This window comes from Haliotis cracherodii, unplaced genomic scaffold (assembly GCF_022045235.1).
Source record: "Haliotis cracherodii isolate W230 unplaced genomic scaffold, xgHalCrac1.p SCAF_6, whole genome shotgun sequence".
Lineage (NCBI taxonomy): Eukaryota > Metazoa > Mollusca > Gastropoda > Lepetellida > Haliotidae > Haliotis > Haliotis cracherodii.
This window is the reverse complement of record NW_027266319.1, coordinates 27,245,572-27,266,159: the sequence shown is the minus strand read 5'-3', so window position 1 is coordinate 27,266,159 and position 20,588 is coordinate 27,245,572. Positions and strand designations below refer to the sequence as shown.

Sequence of the window (20,588 nt, the reverse complement as noted above, 5' to 3'; positions counted from 1 at the left end):
AAAAACAAAACAGGATCGAAATGCACACCCCGATAAAAAACGGATCGAAATCTGACCAATCATAGGCTTGGGTTGTTGGCCAATCAGAGACCGTGCTCGGGCCATGCTGGGCTCTGATTGACCGAACCGGGGTTGTGCTTTCTCTCCCATGGTAAAATTCATTTCCTATGGAAAAGAAACACAGGGGTCGGGTCATTTTGGAAAACCGAGGTGCTGGCCAGGCACCGGAACGAACCAATCCTAGCTGCTGTCTGGCGAACCAACCAGGAAGCAGGGTGTCAGTGGCTCTCATATGAAACAAGAGAACAATCATTCGAGTGAATCAGTGCCACTTGTAAAAGATAATAATCAGCAGCAGCAACAGCAACAACATGGAAAAATCAGAAAACTGGGATCTGGAACTGATTTCTACTAAGAATGAAACAGCATCGTTACCTCCATGGCAATGTGGTAGATGCCAAGGGTGCCTGCCTGTGTACGCCCTTGGTACAAGGGCATGGGATGGGACGTTCCAATGCGTGTATTGCAACACTGTGCTGAAGGACACCTACATGCGTCGTTAAACGCACACAAGTAGGTGTCCTGTAAGACGCCAGATGAAAGCCCACCCGTGCCTTTGTACCGTTGCGTGTACCTGCATGTGAAGAAGTCTCCTGGAAGAACGCTTTCATCCTTTGCTTTGACGACCCTCAAACCCAAACAAAGAACCCGCCTGCTCCTCCCTCCCTTCCTCCCTCCTCCTCCCTCCACCACCACCCTCCCTTCCCCACCACCACCACCACACCAACACTGTCGTTCTTGTTCACCTTTTACGACCGCTTCTCTGGGTTTTTCCCAATTCCCTCCTCCTCCTCCTCCTCCTCCTCCTCCCAGAAACGGATGCAACGTCCTCTTGAAGGTGCACGCACCACCGGAAGCGGAGGCGACGCCCTCTTTGAGGTGCGCACGACACCGGAAACGGATGCGACGCCATCTTGGAGGCGCACGCCACCGGAAACGGAGGCGCAGCCCTCTTGGAGGTGCGCACGCCACCGGAAACGGAGGCGACGCCATCTTGGAGGAGCACGCCACCGGAAAGGGAGGCGACGCCATCTTGGATGCGCGTGCAGGTCCCAGCATGCCCTGCACGCATGCGCAGTTCACGTCACCGGAAGTGACGTCACAGAGGTCACGTGATCCTCTCGACCAATCAGAAGCCAGGAGCTGTACCAGACTACTGCTCACAACTACTACGATAACCTTAGAGCTTCGATAGCTTTGTGGAATTCTAAAGGTAGGCCGTTGTATGATATTAAATCAATACGTGTCAGCCTTTGACGTGTTTGAAGTATTATTCTGTTTAACTCAACCATAAATATTATATATACACTGAGGATAGAATATATCTGTTATCCAAATACACAGGAAATTATTAGATACGCTCATATGAACGACGATTAGACTTATGTATTTATTTTGTTTATTATTCAAAACCATAGTAGTATGGGTCTTAACGACACAACATGTGTCAAAATTGTTTCTTTAGAAGTTTTCCAAAAATACACTTATGATTGTATTTGGTAGACAGTCTACTAGTGCCGTAATGCCATACAAGGACCACAATGTTCTGAAGTCAAGGACTGGTTATACTCCTGGATTGCGTGACGACTATGATGCTATCACAACGCCAATCGCATTCAAATCAGATCTCTGACTTGGATGCGATACCTCTCTGATTGAAGATCTGATGAGCCAATCAGATGTCAGCTTTCTAAAACAATTCGTCTTTTTTTCGATCTCAGTAAGAAAATACCGCCACAATAAACAATAGTACTCTTGATAATACACTCTGTCGGGTGTAGATGAGATGGTGCCCAGAAACAAGAGAAGGCATAATTAGACAACAATATTATGATGAGGCTTTATTCTTATGCACTCGGAACTCCCCGATTATATTCGTTAAAAACAGTCACATATGCTTACCTGAACTCCTCAGTTGTACCATGCATTTAGAAGCCTCGAATCTGATTGCCTGATTACAAATGTTCATCTTACGCGATCTCCAACGGAAACATTTGACAATGTTATGATTGAACAATAACAATGCAGAGTAGCGTCCCTTAGTCGTGCAAGGACCATGTGTGATGGTGGGTTCGAATTCTATATTTCACCTGATTATGACCCTTGGTTTGACTGCACTAGCCTTGCTCGTGGGTTTTACTAAAGTTGTCTAATACCTGAATCACTTTCCAGTAATCCGGACATTCCTCAAACATGAGATGGACGCCATGATTTAACCCAAATAGTGTTCTTAGTGGCTTTTAACCCAATTCACTTATGCACTTTTACCAATAGTTGAATACGTTTAGCATGAGAGTGCGTTTGAAGCATTTACAACTTCAAAATATATTTTTTCCGATATATTAGTGAATACATAAATAAAGCGACAAAACCCGTCCAATATTTATCAGAATCCTCTGCTGAAAGCAGAGTGGACTGTACAATCCTACTATATCATGAGCATCTATTTATGAAACACTATCAAGTAGTGGTTATACCAGGCGTCCGCGTGGAGGTGGGCGAATCCAACCTCACCGGTAGCACCCGTCAGAAACAGACAAAAGCAAGTCATTTGTGCACCTTCAAAAAAAGTGGGGACAAATGATACAAGTCAAAATATTTCCATCGGAAACCATTTTTCAAATTTGAATATGGTCTCAAAATGTCTACCAAAACACTTTTGAAAGCTTTATTGAGGCCTTGAATGTTGAATCCTTGATAAAACGGTTTTTGAGCCGGAATCTTTGAATTCTGCGTAGATTGAGCGTGCTCCACTGTGCTACATACGTAGACATGTGGACAACACAATCTGGAGCTGTCGAAATATTGTTCGAGATAAAGGGAATGTTAACAGGAAAATCCCTCTTGTTTTTGTCACTCTGAAGATTGATGCACGAATCTAAATTTGAAACAGATCAGGCGGTCACACTGGTCTCATATTTCTAGTTCAGTGGGTAAATCAGTGGAAGGCAATTGGCTATTTGTTGTTATTGAACATATCAGATCATCGATAATACCTGAAGCTTATGTTAAACTTCTTGGCCAAATTCCCTTGTTTTTGGTATTGTTAATCGAAACAGAAATGTCTTACATCTATATGTTACATAGATGTAATCAAGGATGTGTTACACCAACAGTGTTACATATATGTTATCAAGGATGTCTTAGGCCAACAATGTTACAAAGATGTTATCAAGGATGTCTTACTTCAACAGTGTTACATAGATGTTATCAAGGATAAAGTTAAGCAATCAAATTATTGTTTTCTCAGTAAACGGTAGATGACAATCGCTATATTTTGTTACAAATCTGTCTGAACACACGTACACAATTCTCACACATGTTTTTCCTGTTGAGATATGACTGTTTCGGGTCTCAGCACATGTTCAGGCAAACTAAACTGTCGTATATCATGTTCGTATTTATTTTTCGAAATTATTCCTTACAAGTTTAATGTTACACAAACAACGGTAACATGTGGTTATTCCAACAGTGACAGGGGCACAGCCTATTTTTTGTGGAGTAAGTTATAGTGTTAATTAAGGCATAAAACAGATTGCAAACAATAATAATAAATCCAACACAAATAAAGTTAAATTTGTATGTCCGCTTTCAGCGTGGGCACGGCAATAGAATGTCCGCCTTATGTTAGAATGTTCAGTGTCAATATGTTCCGCTGGAATGTTCAGTGTCTGTGTCTGGCGAACACCCACAGTCCTTCAGTGGACTTCATTACGCCGGCAGTCCTTCGTCCTACTTTGTGGCTCATATCTGCCTCTAACTTGTATCTGAAAAAACAAAACAAAAAAAACGTTCATGTTGAATTTTGTATTAGCCATGAACATTAAAATCAATGGCCAAGATTAATGTGTTTACAGATGTTAAGTTTAATATTTGAAACTAACTTCAGTCTTCTAAAAAGTTTTAATTGCAACACGCTCATTTAAATTTGGAAAGTATGTTTCGAGTTTATGGCATCCGAGAATGCATATTTATTACATACCTTTGAAGAATTCTTCCAAGCATGACCTTTTCCTCATTTAAGGCGAAATGTTGTCCGATACAGTTTCTGAAACGTAAATGTCAATATGAACAGTGTCACATTCTCACATAATCTCACTTATTTCTGCACACATAAATCTGATTCATGGACAAGAGGATGTAACAGAAAAAGCGAGGGCATAAACTGAACACATACCTACGCTGTTGTCGGAATCTCACAATGATCTCTTATGATTGTCGCTTATGTTTACTTGAAAAGAAAGTCTTAGAGCTAATTTATTGAGTTGTCATGCAGAGATATCAATCACATGAGGTTAAATTGTACGACATACGTGTAATACTACAGGTTTCAGTATCAAGTACAGCGTTATTACCATGGGCAACTAGGATCCCAAAGATCCCAAATTAGGGAGTTGGCTTACACACCAACTACAGCTGTAGCAGTACCATGGGCCACGAGCTTTTCTTAACCCTACAGAGAGATTGGCTTGACACACAACAGTTGTAGTATTACCATGTATCACTATGTTAACAGAAACCTACAGAGAGATCGGCTTGACGTACAACAGTTGTAGTATTACCGTGTATCACTATGTTAACAGAAACCTACAGAGAGATTGGCTTGACACACAACAGTTGTAGTATTACCGTGTATCACTATGTTAACAGAACCCTACACAGAGATTGGCTTGACACATCAACTACAGCTGTAGTAGTACCATGGGCCACGAGCTTTTCTTAGCCCTACAGCGAGACTGGCTTGACACACAACAGCTGTAGTATTACCATGTATCACTATGTTAACAGAACCCTACACAGAGATTGGCTTGACACATCAACTACAGCTGTAGTATTACCGTGGGCCAGCAGAGAAGGGAATGTATGCGTAGGTGTCCTTCTTTTGGATGTTCTCGGGCAGAAACCGATCGGGATCATACACATCCGGATCCTCCCACACATCCGGGTTGTGATGAATATTCCATATCCCCAGTGATATAAGGGTTCCTACTGGAAAGACCTTCCCGTCAATGTTCATGGGATTCTCCAGTCTCCGACTGACGAACGGAACGGGCGAGTGGAACCTCATCCCTTCCTTCAGACATCGCGTCAGATACTCCATCTTGGGGATGTCATCCCTAATAACATATACATGTTTTCACGAACCTTCAACATACTCAAACCTCACCAACCTGATAGTCGAACATATTAACATGTAGAAGCTCAACATGTCCGGAAGTATGATCTATAATTATACAAGGCCATGTGTTCTGCCACCCTCCTGATAACTACAGTACCAAACTCATTGTTTTTTCTGTGATAACCAGATGATGTAGCTTATTAGGCGATGTGTCCTACCAGGCGGGTGACTTGGCAACCCGCTTCCATGGCAGGTTTGCCTCATTGGGTGATGTTCCCTACCGTATGATGTGCTCTACCAGATGATGTGCCCTTCCAGGGGATATGTATGGTGGCCGAGAGGGGACATCGCTTTCTCGCTTTCTCGCTTTATCGCTTTTTCGCTCTATGGCTTTCTCGCTTTCTCGCTTTCTCGCTGTCTCGCTTTCTCCCTTTATCGCTTTCTTGCTCTATCGCTTTCTCTCTTTATCGCTTTCTTGCTCTATCACTTTCTCGCTCTATCGCTTTATTGCTGTCTCGCTCTATTGCTTTCTCGCTTTATCGCTTTCTTGCTCTATCGCTTTCTCGCTTTATCGCTTTCTTGCTCTATCGCTCTATCGCTTTCTTGCGGTTAAGCAATATCCCCTCTTGACCACTATAGGGGCCGCATGTGATATCTGCTGCAATTGGTAGGTAATGTTGAACTTTTCTCACTATTTACTTAAAACATAATTTAACTGTAGAGAGACGTAGGTGATTTTAAAACAATCCACCGATTTTTGCGTAAAATGTAATTGATTTATTTATGGCCCTATTCAGTTGTATGTGACCATCTCGCCAAAAGCGCGTGGCAGATCATGGCAATACGCTCTAAATAAATCAGGTTAAAATCTAAATATATACAATATATATAAGTTAAGAAGACTATGGTTAATAAGTCATGGCTGATTGTTTTGCAAAAATACAATCTTATAATTTTGGATGTTCTAGAACTAGTTTTCGGTAGAATATGATGTTACGGTGTGTCATAAGGTTGTCCGAAAATGTTCTTTTTGACATTTGATGTATGTTTAACTTGAATTGTGTTTCTTGTCTTGTGCAAATCTACAAATATATGTACTTGCATATAGTAATTTGATAAACACCGCTGTGAGTGAGTGAGTGAGTGAGAATGGTTTCACGTCGCTTTTAACAATAATCCAGTAATATCACGGGGAACACCAAAAATGGGCTTCACACACTGTACCCATTAGGGGAATCGAACTTGTGTTAACTACACATATGGAGAGGCATAATTAGTGTGTCCACATAGTTAAAGTTGATAACAATATGAAATGCATTACTATGATTATCATAACATATATTAAATCAGCTATCATTATAATATGTTATGTATATCTTAAGTATAGTTTTGTCAAAATTTTATGTGTGTGTGTGTGTGTGTGTGTGTGTGTGTGTGTGTGTGTGTGTGTGTGTGTGTGTGTGTGTGTGTGTGTGTGTGTGTGTGTGTGTGTGTGTGTGTGTGTGTGTGTGTGTGTGTGTGTGTGTGTGTGTGTGTGTGTGTGTGTGTGTGTGTGTGTGTGTGTGTGTGTGTGTCCGACTCATTGTCTGTGTAAAAGGGTAGTAGATAACTACATAACTCACATCAGAACGCACAATTGTTAACCATACAGTTTAAATGGATAGAGAATTGCTACATAAATATGTATATTCCCGCCTGAGCCTATACTATTATTGGATATCTAGTCTCTCCTGGCGGGAAAGTTAAACTATATTTTACAAGCACTTTAGCATTAAATTTAATTCCCGAAGTTTGATCGAAAGTCATTATAAGAAACGAGTTGTCTTTAAAAAATATTTACGACGCATTTCATATCTGTTGTCCAAGGAATGGGGTTAAGGGTTGATGACGCTCTTGAAAGTCGTAGAGACATTTATCTAGTTCATCTGTATTTTGTAAGGGAAACATAACTGTGTACATGTACATCTTTTGTTTGCATAATGTGCATGCAACTTAATGAACATAATTGTGATCCCGAAATCGGACGAGCACATATTCGGCTTCAATTCCAAATCTAATGACCGAAAAAAATAATTCTTTTACAAACTGGCTAATAACTGGCAATTATTTGTCAATATATCATCTCCTTTTTATCAGTTTTAAGATTGATGGGGGAATGAGGGTAGGATACTAAGAACAAAATGAAAATATGAACAGTGACTATCTGTATTCTGTGAATCTTGCTTATTTATTACACTACAAGAAAATATACAAGCTAAACGAGAAAAAAATACGTGACGTGTATTTTGTAACATATTTATCTACTACAAGATGTTTAAAAAATCTAATCCTAAGAGGCAAAATAGCGGTGAGAATTACAGGAATGGATCACTAAATGTCAGCAAAAACCGTTTTAATGTACGGCATTATGGGAAATATTGCTTTCTCGCTCTATCGCTTTCTCGTTCTATCGCTTCCTCTAATGTCTAACCATAGTCAGATGAAGGAATCGGGTGTTCTTTAACTTCTTTTGAATAGTATGTACTGTAAATCTTGAAATTAAAGTTAGAGTTAATTATAAATGCCAAAAAAACAGCGTAGACTTAATTACCGCATTCGACGTAATGAGCGCCCAGGGCGCTCTCAAAATTAGAATATCATTTTGGTGAAAAAAAAAAGTTGAGTTGAAAGATGAATTTCGAGGTTTATGCAGACAGCCTGAAATGTTTATGTACGACAGATATGTTTTTCCCGAATTTAATTGCCCATAATTAAGTGTGCATATAACGAGTGCTTATGATACGCTAATAAATAAGTCTTGTGTACATTAATCAATCGGAAGGGGTGCTAATTGGGATTGTTCACTAGCCAATAAATTAGCAAATATTGCCGTGGGCTTTTATTAGAGCGGGGCGCTTACTACGTCGAATACGGTAATTATAGTTCGCATTTATGTCATAAATGACTGTTGATAAGACGGCCTCACTGAACACTTTGAATAACGGATATACCAACTTGAATATAAAACCAATTAACTATCTATTTCCACATTACGGTTACTGAGAACAATATGTCATCCAAAAACTAGAAATTACATAATGAACATCCGGTAGTATTACCATTGCTTGGGTGAGGACTTCAACTTTCATCTACTCCGCAAACAGAATAAGCATTGATATAAGCGTTGTTTTTAGGAAAACACTATTGCTTTTTAGGAAGTACGTACTACTCAGCGGTATTGAGCGGTGTTATTTGCTATTTGTTTTGATAACTTGGCCTGGGGGCGGGGGATACAATAGCTAAATAGGGTCATAAATCAATCAAATTCTTTTTTACTCAGAAATACGTGGATTGTTATAAAAGCACATATGTCTGTACTGTTAAATTATATTTAAGTAGATAGTGAGAGAATTTCAACATTCCGTCCATATGTATAATTTGAAATGCGACTCGGAGAAATCTCAGCTCTCTTTTATGATTAAAACCCACATCAGGTGCCCTACCATGTGATATGTCCTACCAGGTGATGTGCCCTACCAGGTGATGTGCTTTACCAGTGGGTGGGCTCTACCAGGTGATGTGCCCTACCATATGATGTGCCCTTCCAGGTGATGTGCCCAACCATGTGATGTGCCCTACCATGTGATGTGTCCTACCAGGCGATGTGTCCTACCAGGTGATGAGCTCTACCAGTGGGTGGGCTCTACCAGGTGATGTGCTCTACCAGTGGGTGGGCTCTACCATGTAATGTGTCCTACCATGTGATGTGCCCTACCAGTGGGCGGGCTCTACAAGGCGATGTGTCCTACCAGGTGATGAGTACTACCAGGTGATGTGCTCTACCAGGTGATGTGCTCTACCAGTGGGTGGGCTCTACCAGGCGATGTGTCCTACCAGGTGATGTGTCCGACCAGGTGATGTGCTCTACCAGTGGTGGGCTCTACCATGTAATGTGTCCTACCAGGTGATGTGCTCTACCAGTGGGTGGGCTCTACCAGGCGATGTGTCCTACCAGGTGATGTGATCTACCAATGGGTGGGCTCTACCATGTAATGTGCCCTACCATGGGGTGTGCTCTACCAGTGGGTGGGCTCTACCATGTGCTGTACCCTACCAGTGGGCGGGCTCTACCAGTGGGTGGGCTCTACCATGTGCTGTACCCTACCAGTGGGCGGGCTCTACCAGGTGATGTGTCCTACCAGGTGATGTGCTCTACCAGTGGGTGGGCTCTACCATGTGTTGTGCCCTACCAGTGGGTGGGCTCTACAAGGCGATGTGTCCTACCAGGTGATGTGCTCTAACAGTGGGTGGGCTCTACCATGTAATGTGCCCTACCATGGGATGTGCTCTACCAGTGGGTGGGCTCTACCATGAGTTGTGCCCTACAAGTGGGTGGGCTCTACCAGGCGATGTGTCCTGCCAGGTGATGTGCTCTACCAGTGGGTGGGCTCTACCATGTGATGCGTCCTACAAGGTGATGTGCCCTACCAGGTGATGTGCCCTACCATGTGATGTGTCCTACCAGGCGATGTGCCCTACCAGGTGATGTGTCCTACCAGGTGATGTGCCCTACCAGTAGATGTGCCCTACCAGGTGGTGTGCTCTACCAGGTAATGTGCCCTAACAGTGGGTAGGCTCTACCAGTTGATGTGCCCTACCATGGGATCTGTTCTACTTTGTGTCGTACCCTAACACGTGATGTACCCTACCATGTTATGTGCCCTACCAGGTGATGTGCTTGGACTCTCTTCCGTCCAGCAGTGTGTCCAGTTCCTTCTGTATCCGGGTCTGGAACTCGGGTTTGGAGGCCATGGTAAACAGCGTCCATGATATCCCACTGGCCGTTGTGTCGTGACCTTTACAAGAATGAAACATGGACCAAAATATCCACTTAAATAAAGGTCTTAAAGAGAAACAATAGATCCTACATATAACTCGTCTAAGTCAATCGTAACGAAGCTGTACTTTCCGTGTACATTTAAGAATAGACTTTGACTTTCACTTCAAAGAGTGATGGCCAAGCATTATATGAACGTCGTCGCAAACTCCGACGTCCATACAGTTTGGCCCTCACTCTATGAAGGATCATACTCCAATGAATGTACAAAGTCAATTCTTATAATTTTTTATCACAATTTCTTACCTCAAAGGATATAGGCCTAGATTTGTGGGACTTCAAGTCAGTCACAATGAAAGCGCGTCGTAATACATTTACATCAAGTACAAGATGTCAAATGGCCGACACGATAAACGTGACGGGAGAGATTTCCGATGTTAATGAACCTGTTGCGTTTACATGTTTTAGTCATCATTGATCAACTGGCCGATATGACCCTAAGGTAAATTCATAGGTTGCTGGAGACTGTCACTGTCAGCCCAGACACGGATCGAGTCGATACGTGCTAGGGAATTCCCATGAGTTCCCCCAGGAATGTGAAAGTAGTCCGTCAGTGTTGACGCCATTTCAAGAACACGGTCTCGTGAAAAACGTATGAACGTCCAATTGTGTCCTTCAGACACTTACATTGTATGAACGTCAATTTCGCGGTCATGTGACCGACCTTTCGTCCTATGGAAAGGCCGTATATCGTATAAACGTGAACTAAAACAAATATGTGTCGATAAATCTATTTTTTCTAATCCTTTTGCTGAGACAAAGACTAATACAGGTGACTACGAGCGACTATATTTAGCACTTCGCAGCGCATGTTCATTACCAGCACGAACTGAAGGGAAAGCACCTGCAGATGTAATATTAAAGCGCTATTGACCAAGGTCAGCGCGGAATAGAACCAGTCGCAGTCACCTCACTGTCGATTTTTACCCGGATTGTAACCACATGATCAAACTCAATGATGATGTTTATCGCTGGCAAAATGGATATTTCTTGAAAAGCACACTTTGCAATGTTTCTCATTACTGTAAGTAATATACCTTATCTGCGGAATGGCTAGTATTAACTTTATAAGTATTAGCATACATGCATGTAAAGACAACGACATATTTCACAGACAGTCGTCCGACAAACAGAGATTGTATAAGTGGCCATACCTTCAAAGAGGAACGTGTCGACTTCATTCCTGATCTCCAGCGGGGTGAGGCCCCTGCCATCAGCATCTCGTGCACTCAGCAGGACGTCCAAGAAGTCGAGGTAGCGGGTCTTGGGGGGCCCATTTCTCTCCTGCATAGACACAACACAATGTTAGACACACAGGACAATATTACATACCTATTACAATATTACATACACAGCACAATGTGACACACATGGGACAATGTTACACACACAGTACAAAGTTACACACACAGTACAATGTTACACACACAGTACAACGTTACACACACAGTACAAAGTTACACACACAGTACGATGTTACACACACAGGACAATGTTACATATAGTACAATGTTACATACACAGTACAACGTTACACACACAGTACAAAGTTACACACACAGTACAATGTTACACACACAGTACAAAGTTACACACACAGTACAAAGTTACACACACAGTACGATGTTACACACACAGGACAATGTTACATATAGTACAATGTTACATACACAGTACAACGTTACATACAGAACAATGTTACACACACAGTACAACGTTACATACAGTACAATGTTACACACACAGGACAATGTTACACACAAAGTACAATGTTAAACACTACAATTTTACACACACACAGTACAATGTTACACATAGGACAATATTACATACAGTACAATGTTACACACACAGTACAAAGTTATACACAAAATACAATGTTAGACACACAGCACAATGTTACGCACACAGCAAAATGTTAAATACAGTACAATGTTACACACACAGCAAAATGTTAAATACAGTACAATGTTACACACACAACACAATGTTACACACACAGCAAAATGTTAAATACAGTAAAATGTTATACACACACAGGACATACACAAGGCAATGTTACATGCATAACAATATTATATAAAAGTACATTGTTCCATAAACAGTACACAGTTTCGGGGAAGGGGTTAGGAGACTATTGGACATTACTCTTGCATGAATTATACAAAGTAGCATGTTACATATACTACAATGATACACACACACATAATAATGTAACACACACAGTACATTATTATAGGGAACACATTCTGGCCCTGAATTTCCATGGGCAATGTTAAATGAATTATATAAATTGTTTATCAAGTTAGACACTGACCAAGGTCCGTCGCCTCTTCTCGATGATGTCTTCCGCCCAGCGATGTACAAAGTCACACTGCTTCTTAAACTTCTTCCCCTCGGATGAGATGTAAAAGATGAAGTCAAAGAAGTGCAATGGGTTGCTGAAAACAAAAAAATCCTGCTTGTCATCCTCAACCTAGATATTAGTTCTACAAACTCATATAAAGCCAATCAAAAACGTATTCATGCTCCTCCTAGAAGAGCGGGGGGGGGGGGGGGGGGGGGGGGGGGGCGGTTAATGTTTTTATATATCATGTCTGTATTTGTCCGTAAAAGTAAATCTGACCTGTTCTTTGTCAGAGACTATGAAGGTCTGGTAACACGCTATGAATGTCTGCTATCTGCGGACACGCTATGAATGTCTGCTATCTGCGGACACGTTATGAAGGTCTAGCGAGGCACAATGAATGTCTGCTATCTGCGGACACGCTATGAAGGTCTAGTGACACGCTATGGATGGCTGCTATCTGTCTGGTGCTGCAATAATGGTATTAGATGGTCTACACTTGTAATGTGTGCTGTTCAGAATGCCCACATACTTACATGTTTCGGTCTACAGCCAGGGCGAGTAAGTCATTCACTGCGTTTACATACGGGTGTGTTTGCCTGAAAAATATATATAAGAATGTTTAATTTAACAGTTTTTCAACGCTTTGTTTGACAAAAATGGGTTCGACAATAAAGTATGAAAATAAAGTCTCGCATGTTAAATAGGCATTGTCCCAAATACGAATCCCTCTTTAAATACAAAGCATAATGTTTTTCTAGTTAACAGCAGTGTACATACCTGTTGAAGGTTTAGTTGTCTACATCACAGTTCTTACAACAACCAAGAATTTATTATAGAACGGTGAAGATTTTCTGTAGATGTTAACTAGCAGTAAACTATTACTGCAATATATCGTCCAACGCCGTTGCTGTTCTCAACAATGTATAATGACACCGTTGTTTGCACAATCATCCGGACTCCCGTGTCTGGATTAACGAACTATCGGAATGTACTAATGCTTCCGGTGTATAGATAGACATCCCCAGTAGAAATGGTTAGGAAGCAGTATTCCCGGATTAACCCTCACGTTGCCGTCTGTCTCATTCCTTATGCCTAAGGACGATGCTGTCTGTCCAATTCCCCTTCACATTCATTTTGCTGTCTGTCCAATTCCGCACACTCATTCAATTTGTTGTTTGTCAAATTTCCGGTACCTACCCATGTTGCTGTAATTCTGCCTAATTCATCTGTCTAATTCTCCATACTCTCCAATGTTGCTGTCTGTCTAATTCTCCATACTCCCCAATGTTGCTGTCTGTCTAATTCTCCATACTCTCCAATGTTGCTGTCTGTCTAATTCTCCATACTCTCCAATGTTGCTGTCTGTCTAATTCTCCATACTCTCCAATGTTGCTTTCTGTCTAATTCTCCATACTCCCCAATGTTGCTGTCTGTCTAATTCTCCATACTCTCCAATGTTGCTGTCTGTCTAATTCTCCATACTCCCCAATGTTGCTGTCTGTCTAATTCTCCATACTCTCCAATGTTGCTGTCTGTCTAATTCTCCATACTCTCCAATGTTGCTGTCTGTCTAATTCTCCATACTCTCCAATGTTGCTGTCTGTCTAATTCTCCATACTCTCCCATGTTGCTGTCTGTCTAATTCTCCATACTCTCCAATGTTGCTGTCTGTCTAATTCTCCATACTCTCCAATGTTGCTGTCTGTCTAATTCTCCATACTCCCCAATGTTGCTGTCTGTCTAATTCTCAGTACTCTCCCATGTTGATGTCTGTCTAATTCTCCATACTCACCCCTGTTCCTGTCTGTCACATTCCCCGTACTCACCCCTGTTGCTGTCTGCCACATTCCCCGTACTCACCCCTGTTGCTGTCTGCCACATTCCCCGTACTCACCCCTGTTCCTGTCTGTCACATTCCCCGTACTCACCCCTGTTGCTGTCTGTCACATTCCCCGTACTCACCCCTGTTCCTGTCTGTCACATTCCCCGTACTCACCCCAATTGCTGTATGTTTTCCTCGACAGACATGGCGCACCTCAACAGGATATCAAATGTACACAGACTGATCATGTTGAACACCTCAAAGCTGGTGCCTTCCTCCACGTGCTTGTCAATCTTCTCCTGTTAAACAAATGTTGGTGCATGAAGATTCTCACGCCAAAGTGATTTAGTATGGATTTACACCGCTTTTAGCAATATTTCTGCAATATCACAGCCGGGAACACAAGAAATGGGCTTCACACAATGTACCCATGTCGGGAATAGAAACCGGATCTTCAGCGTGACGAGCAAACGCTTTAACCACTAGGCTACCCGACCGCCCCCTCGCGCCAAAGAATGACCTTCGCACACACCATAACAATGAGGGTAATGGAACCAGTGTCTTCAGCGTCACAAGCGTCAACCACTTGGCTAACCCCTGTGCTGGGCCATACAAAACCATGTTCGCTTAACGCATAATGTTGAGTTTGGATTACAGAAAACTTTTACTACTGACCTCAGAACACCTTCAGAAACTTATTCTACATTATGCTTTATATAATATCTGAGATTAGCATGTATCAATTGCAACCTTGGAAATATCGAGGTGACATGGTTGAAGGCATTTACTGTCAAGTACTCGACTTACCATCATGGTGTCAATGGCGTTGTTGGAGACGTCGACGTAGGGTTTGAGGATGTCGAAGTGGAAGGCGGGGGTGAGAAGGCGGCGAGATCGGTACCAGCGTTGTCCCCCTGCAATCAGGAGACCCTCCCCCAGCCAAGGCAGTAATGTTTCATATGGGCCTCCAAATCCCCTCGGCTTTGGCTCTGCAATGAGAGGGTCAAAACTCGTTGAATGACTGAAACTCGTTCTCTGATTATGAAATCGATTTTCGTATTGAAACACATTATATTTGACGTTGACCAACATATTTTGAAACTGTTATCAAAGTACCAATGCAAATATCTGACAGAAATGTGTGTCTGTCTTGTTGCACCATGGGGATGAAACATGGGCATGCCTTCAACTTTGAGAGTAATACTCGCAAGGACACGACGAAATGGCGAATGTTTTTGTATGGACAAAATATTGCAGAAGAATATGTCAAACATTTTACTCAAGTATAATGTACTTCGCATTAGATGTCAGTGTGGTGTCACTGTGGTCAATGCTTTGAGTAGTGTATTAAGCCTGTACTCGCTTACATGACAAGCCAAAGTGTAGGCCATAGACATCTACTCGGACAAATAGTGATGTCCTTTACGCATACTGAAGGAGGATTAGTTAATCTTCTGCACCTTATTTTTTATGTATGGTGCGGTGGGGTCGCCAAGTGGTAAAAGCGTTCGCCCGTCACGCTGAAGGCCAGGGTTTGATTTCCCACATGGGTACAATGTGGGAAACCCTTTTCTGGTGTCCCCCGCCGTGATAGCACTGGAATGTTGCCAAAAACGGCGTAAACCCATACTCACTCGCGGTTAAAATATATAAAAATCCCGTTACACTATCAAAACCTTGTTTTCAAAAAACAAGTTTTCTCGGTCCAAGTTGGGCTGTTTACACATCAAAGTTTTTGACAGGCTGTCAAAGTGTTGGTGGAATTATCTTGCCAATTAGTCTAAAGATGGATGCTACTGACGAAGTTTTGTTTGCTGTTGTTATATGTATGTTGTGTATTGCCATGTTGAGAAGGCGGCGTCGGGGTAGGCAAAGGCATATTTGGTCCTGAGAATGGTTGTTGAAACAAATCAGTTAATTCTTCCAACATCTCGTCAGTCCAAAATAGTTGACTCATTGAAAAGGGGTAAATGTTCCTTGATTGGCTAAATTAATTCAACGTAATCAAACTTTGATCAAAGTTTGACGAGAAATAGGATAGGTTTCTATTCCATCAAAGTCGGCATGTTACACTGTCAAAATGTTGGTCAAAATGGACTTTGACCAAGTTTTTGATAGTGTAACGGGGGCTTAACACTCATCATATGGTCGTAACTTTACAAGTAACACTCTCAAGCTTGACGGCGCACATTTAGGAGTTGATCCTCGAGCATATAACATGTTTGGCATTTGTTTCTGCGATGTAATGTTTATATTTACTGAATCTAAAAAACAGACATATTCACACTCGCATATCCGCCGTAAACAATATTGAAGCGACGAATTATTTTAAACCTAAACAATTTGGACAACTAGTTTTTAGATTGCTAGTACTTTATGTATGGATCGTTATTGAACTTACGAATATTTATGAAACTGAAACACGACTACAAAGATGACACACACCATGTGATCATGTCCCTGCAAGAAACACCCATACCTGAAGACATTGTTGTGAGGGAACGTAGTATTATAGCGAGTAAACGCGGTAGTATAGCGAGAAAACGCAGTAGTATAGCGAGGGAACGCGCTAGTATAGCGAGTACACACGGTAATATAACGAGTAACCGCAGTAGTATAGCGAGGACACGCGCCGAATACTACGATGAACGCGAAGAGTATTGGAGGGAACGCGGTAGATTTGCGAGAAAACGTGCTAGTATTGCGAGGGAAGGCTGTAGTATAGGATGGACACGCTAAGACTATTGCAAGGAACGCGGTAGTATTGCGAGGAAACGCGGCAGGATAGCGGGGACACGCGAAAAGTATTGCGAGGAAACGCTATATCATGACGGAGAAAGAGATGGTATAGCGTGGGAGCAAAGGGCAAATCGAGGCAACGCGATAGTAAATTGAGGGAACGCGACAGTACTGCTAGGCAACGCGACAGGATAATGAGGGAATGCAATGGAATTGCGAGGGAACGAGATAAATATATTTTTTACCATGGCAGGTAGAAGTTTCCATATGATTCTATGTATAATATGAGACTTTAATCATTCTTATTGAACATGCATAACTTTTTGCATTTATTTACAGTTGAAACATTCAGTTGTTTAAAGTGCATTTCAGATATCGTTGGAAGGTATTTCAATACACACATGAATAACAAATTATACATATTCCGGTCACCTGTGGACTTGATGATGGCTCTGATAGAGTCTGGATGGTACACCCTGATGACTGGATTGAGGGGCCCTATCCAGAGCCGGAAATACTTGGGGTATCTCCTCATCCATTCCTTCTCCACTTCAGCACGCTTCTCAAACTCCTTAGGGTACTGAAACAAACATATAACCCTGATCAAGTGGGGACGGGTCCATTTGTTTAAGCGCAGTCCACTGTACAGAGTTGCTTCCCTTAGGTGTGCCAGGAACCTATGATCGTGAGTTCGAATCCAACATTCGCCCTGATTATGTTTCTGGGATTGTGGAGATACTTCTGAATCGTTGGTGTGGATGTAATATCTGGATGAATATTTGTGGTCCCAAAACTTCATCGACGTATACTGATTTGAATTGCTATCAGGTATTAACTAAACAACGGCTAATAGGGAGATATAATGTAAATGGTGTGAATATGACATGAAACTTTACAAATGCTAAACGTGTGTGTTTTGATTGGACGACTTATATGGTATCACACAACGATCGACATTTCTCCTCTGACTTATGCTTGATTTCATTGCACTGTGACTCAGTTTCCCCATGATGCATTGTTTTAAAAGTAGATCTGCTGTAAGCGTATGTGCCTTGCATTGGCGCGTGAAATGAGCTGAGTAACAAAGGAATGACACCATTAACTACTAGTATATATTCCACAGTTTGTATACCATGTTTATGTTCAAAACATGTTGAGAGTTTGTGATATTGATATTGTTAGATACGCTGTGCAAAGTTGCGTCCCTTGGGCACGCCAGAAACTTATGATTGTGGGTTCGAATCCCGGTTCGCCCCGATTATGTGTCTAGGTTTGTCAGCACCATACCTGTGCTCGTGGGTTTCACCGAAGTGGTACACGTCTGAGACCTGCATCACTTCGGGCTTTCCTCCCACACTAAGCTGGCACGCCGTGATATAACTGGAATAATTCTTAAATTTAGGTTATCAACGACTTGCGATATAGATTATCGTAAATGTAACGTTACATTCTGTGTTTAGTGGGGCGGTGGGGGGCCTAGTGGTTAAAACGTTCGCTCGTCACGCCGAAGACCCGGACTCGATTCACGACATGGGAACAATATGTGAAGCGCATTTCTGGTTTCCCCCGCGGTGATTTCGCTGGAATATTGCTAAAAGCGGCGAAAACCATACTCAGTCACCGTGTTTACTGTGCATGCGTGCGTTCGTGCGTGCTAGCCCACTGACACACCTTGCCACAGTGTAACATGAATACCCCACTCAGACACTGTGTACTGAATCCGAGCCCTCCAGTCCTTGTTTTAGTCCCTTAATGTCGAGTGCCAGTCAGGAAGACGCCCTATCAACGAAACAACGGAGGCGGTTCAATAGTAAACATCCCAGTAATAGCAGCAGTAACAGAAGTAATAGTAGAAATACTTATTTGTAAACACCACCCTAGTCGACTTTGACCTGTAACAACAATGACCAGGGACGAGGTAAACTGGCTCACCAAATGCAGGTTGCCGGTCCTCCAGGAGAAGTCCTTGACGCCCTGGCACTTGTTGAAGAATCTGAAGAGACGCCGATACCAGACCAGGAACCTGATTACGCGGTACGCCACGTACAGAAGAACAGATGTCCCTGCAGACTGCAGAACGGTTTTACGATTGAGACGAGATACAAGATCCTGCGGGCCCATGTTTACAAACGTCTCTCACCCACACCGGCGAAAACCCGGGACACAGTATCACAACCGTATTTGTGTCACCCTTTCCAGCCTTGCACACGGCACGCTGGCGGGTCGTCTGTGGGTCACCGGTTTTACAGCTGATAGGGTTCCTTATGGTTTAGAGCATGCGAGACTCGTGTTTTGTATTGCCGATATCGTTATATAATGGATGGGCGAGTTGCGATTTTAGTGCCCCTTTGAGTGAGTGAGTGAGTTTGGTTTAACGCCGCTTACAACAGTATTCCAGTTATATCGCGGCGTGTCAGCTTAATGTGGGAGGACAGCCCGAAGTGATGCAGGTCTTAGACGTTTACCACTTCGGTGAAACCCACGAGCACGGGTATGGTGCTGACAAACCTAGAAACATAATCAGGGTGAACCGGGATTCGAACCCACAATCATAGGTTTCTGACGTGCCCAAGGGACGCAACTCTGCACTGCGAATCGCAGCGCCTTAGACAACTGGGCCACCCGTGCCCCCAGTGCCCCTTTGAACAATAGTCCAGTTAAAGTGAGTATAGTTTTACGCCGCCTTTAGCAATATTCCAGCAGTATCACGGCGGCGGTCACCAGACATGGGCTTCCCACATTGTTCCTGTGTGGGGAATCAGAATCGGCGTGATGAGCTAACGTTTTAACCACTAGGCATTTAGCTGTGACCCTCAAATCTTTAGGGGGGTCAAAACAAGTTCGTGGTGCCATAAACTGGAAACTCTTGGTCAACAACTGTCCGATATATGAGTGAGTGAGTGAGTGAGTTTGGTTTAACGCCGCTTTTAACAGTATTCCAGTTATATCGCGGCGTGTCAGCTTAATGTGGGAGGACAGCCCGAAGTGATGCAGGTCTTAGACGTTTACCACTTCGGTGAAACCCACGAGCACGGGTATGGTGCTGACAAATCTAGAACTATAATCGGGGCGAACCGGGATTCGAACCCACAATCATAGGTTTCTGGCGTGCCCAAAGGGCGCAACTCTGCACAGCGAATCGCAGCGCCTTAGACGACTGGGCCACCCGACGGAATAAGGTAGTCAGGCTCGCTGACCTGTTTGATGCATGTCATCGTATCCCAATTGCGTAGATTGGTGCTCATGATGTCAATCACTGGATTGTCTGATAAAGACTTGATTATTTACTGACCTCTGTCATATAGCTGAAATATTGCTGAGTGTGGCGTTAAACATCAAATAAACAAACAAAACAGTATTTAGCTGTTATAAAATCTCATTCTAAGACACCTAAATCACTGAATGTTTGTCATCCATTACCTATAACCTGTGTTGAAGTGTTGAAGAAACAAAAATTTTACTTACAAGGTAGTGGACTCAGATATTTTCCAAATATGAAATGAGAGGACAACTATATGCATGCTAATATCTAATATCACATCAGATTTCTAACAAATATTGGGTCCCGCGAAGATCCGGGGTATAATAGGTCTTCAGCAACCCATGCTTGCCGGAAAAGGCG

General features: G+C 42.6%; 1 protein-coding gene across 1 annotated transcript; it reads right to left on the bottom strand.

Annotated features, from left to right (window-relative positions):
* Positions 1 to 2,873: 2,873 nt before the first annotated feature.
* LOC139445701 (ultra-long-chain fatty acid omega-hydroxylase-like) lies at positions 2,874 to 19,155 on the bottom strand. The gene is made up of 11 exons (XM_071226900.1): positions 18,899 to 19,155; positions 17,399 to 17,546; positions 15,035 to 15,216; positions 14,402 to 14,526; positions 12,939 to 13,001; positions 12,373 to 12,496; positions 11,210 to 11,339; positions 9,885 to 10,014; positions 4,899 to 5,177; positions 4,043 to 4,108; positions 2,874 to 3,827 (listed from the first exon to the last, which is right to left on the bottom strand). The coding sequence occupies exons 1-11, from the start codon at positions 19,085 to 19,087 to the stop codon at positions 3,725 to 3,727; spliced, it is 1,539 nt and encodes a 512-aa protein (XP_071083001.1). The 5' UTR covers positions 19,088 to 19,155; the 3' UTR covers positions 2,874 to 3,724.
* Between the last annotated feature and the right edge of the window lie 1,433 nt (positions 19,156 to 20,588).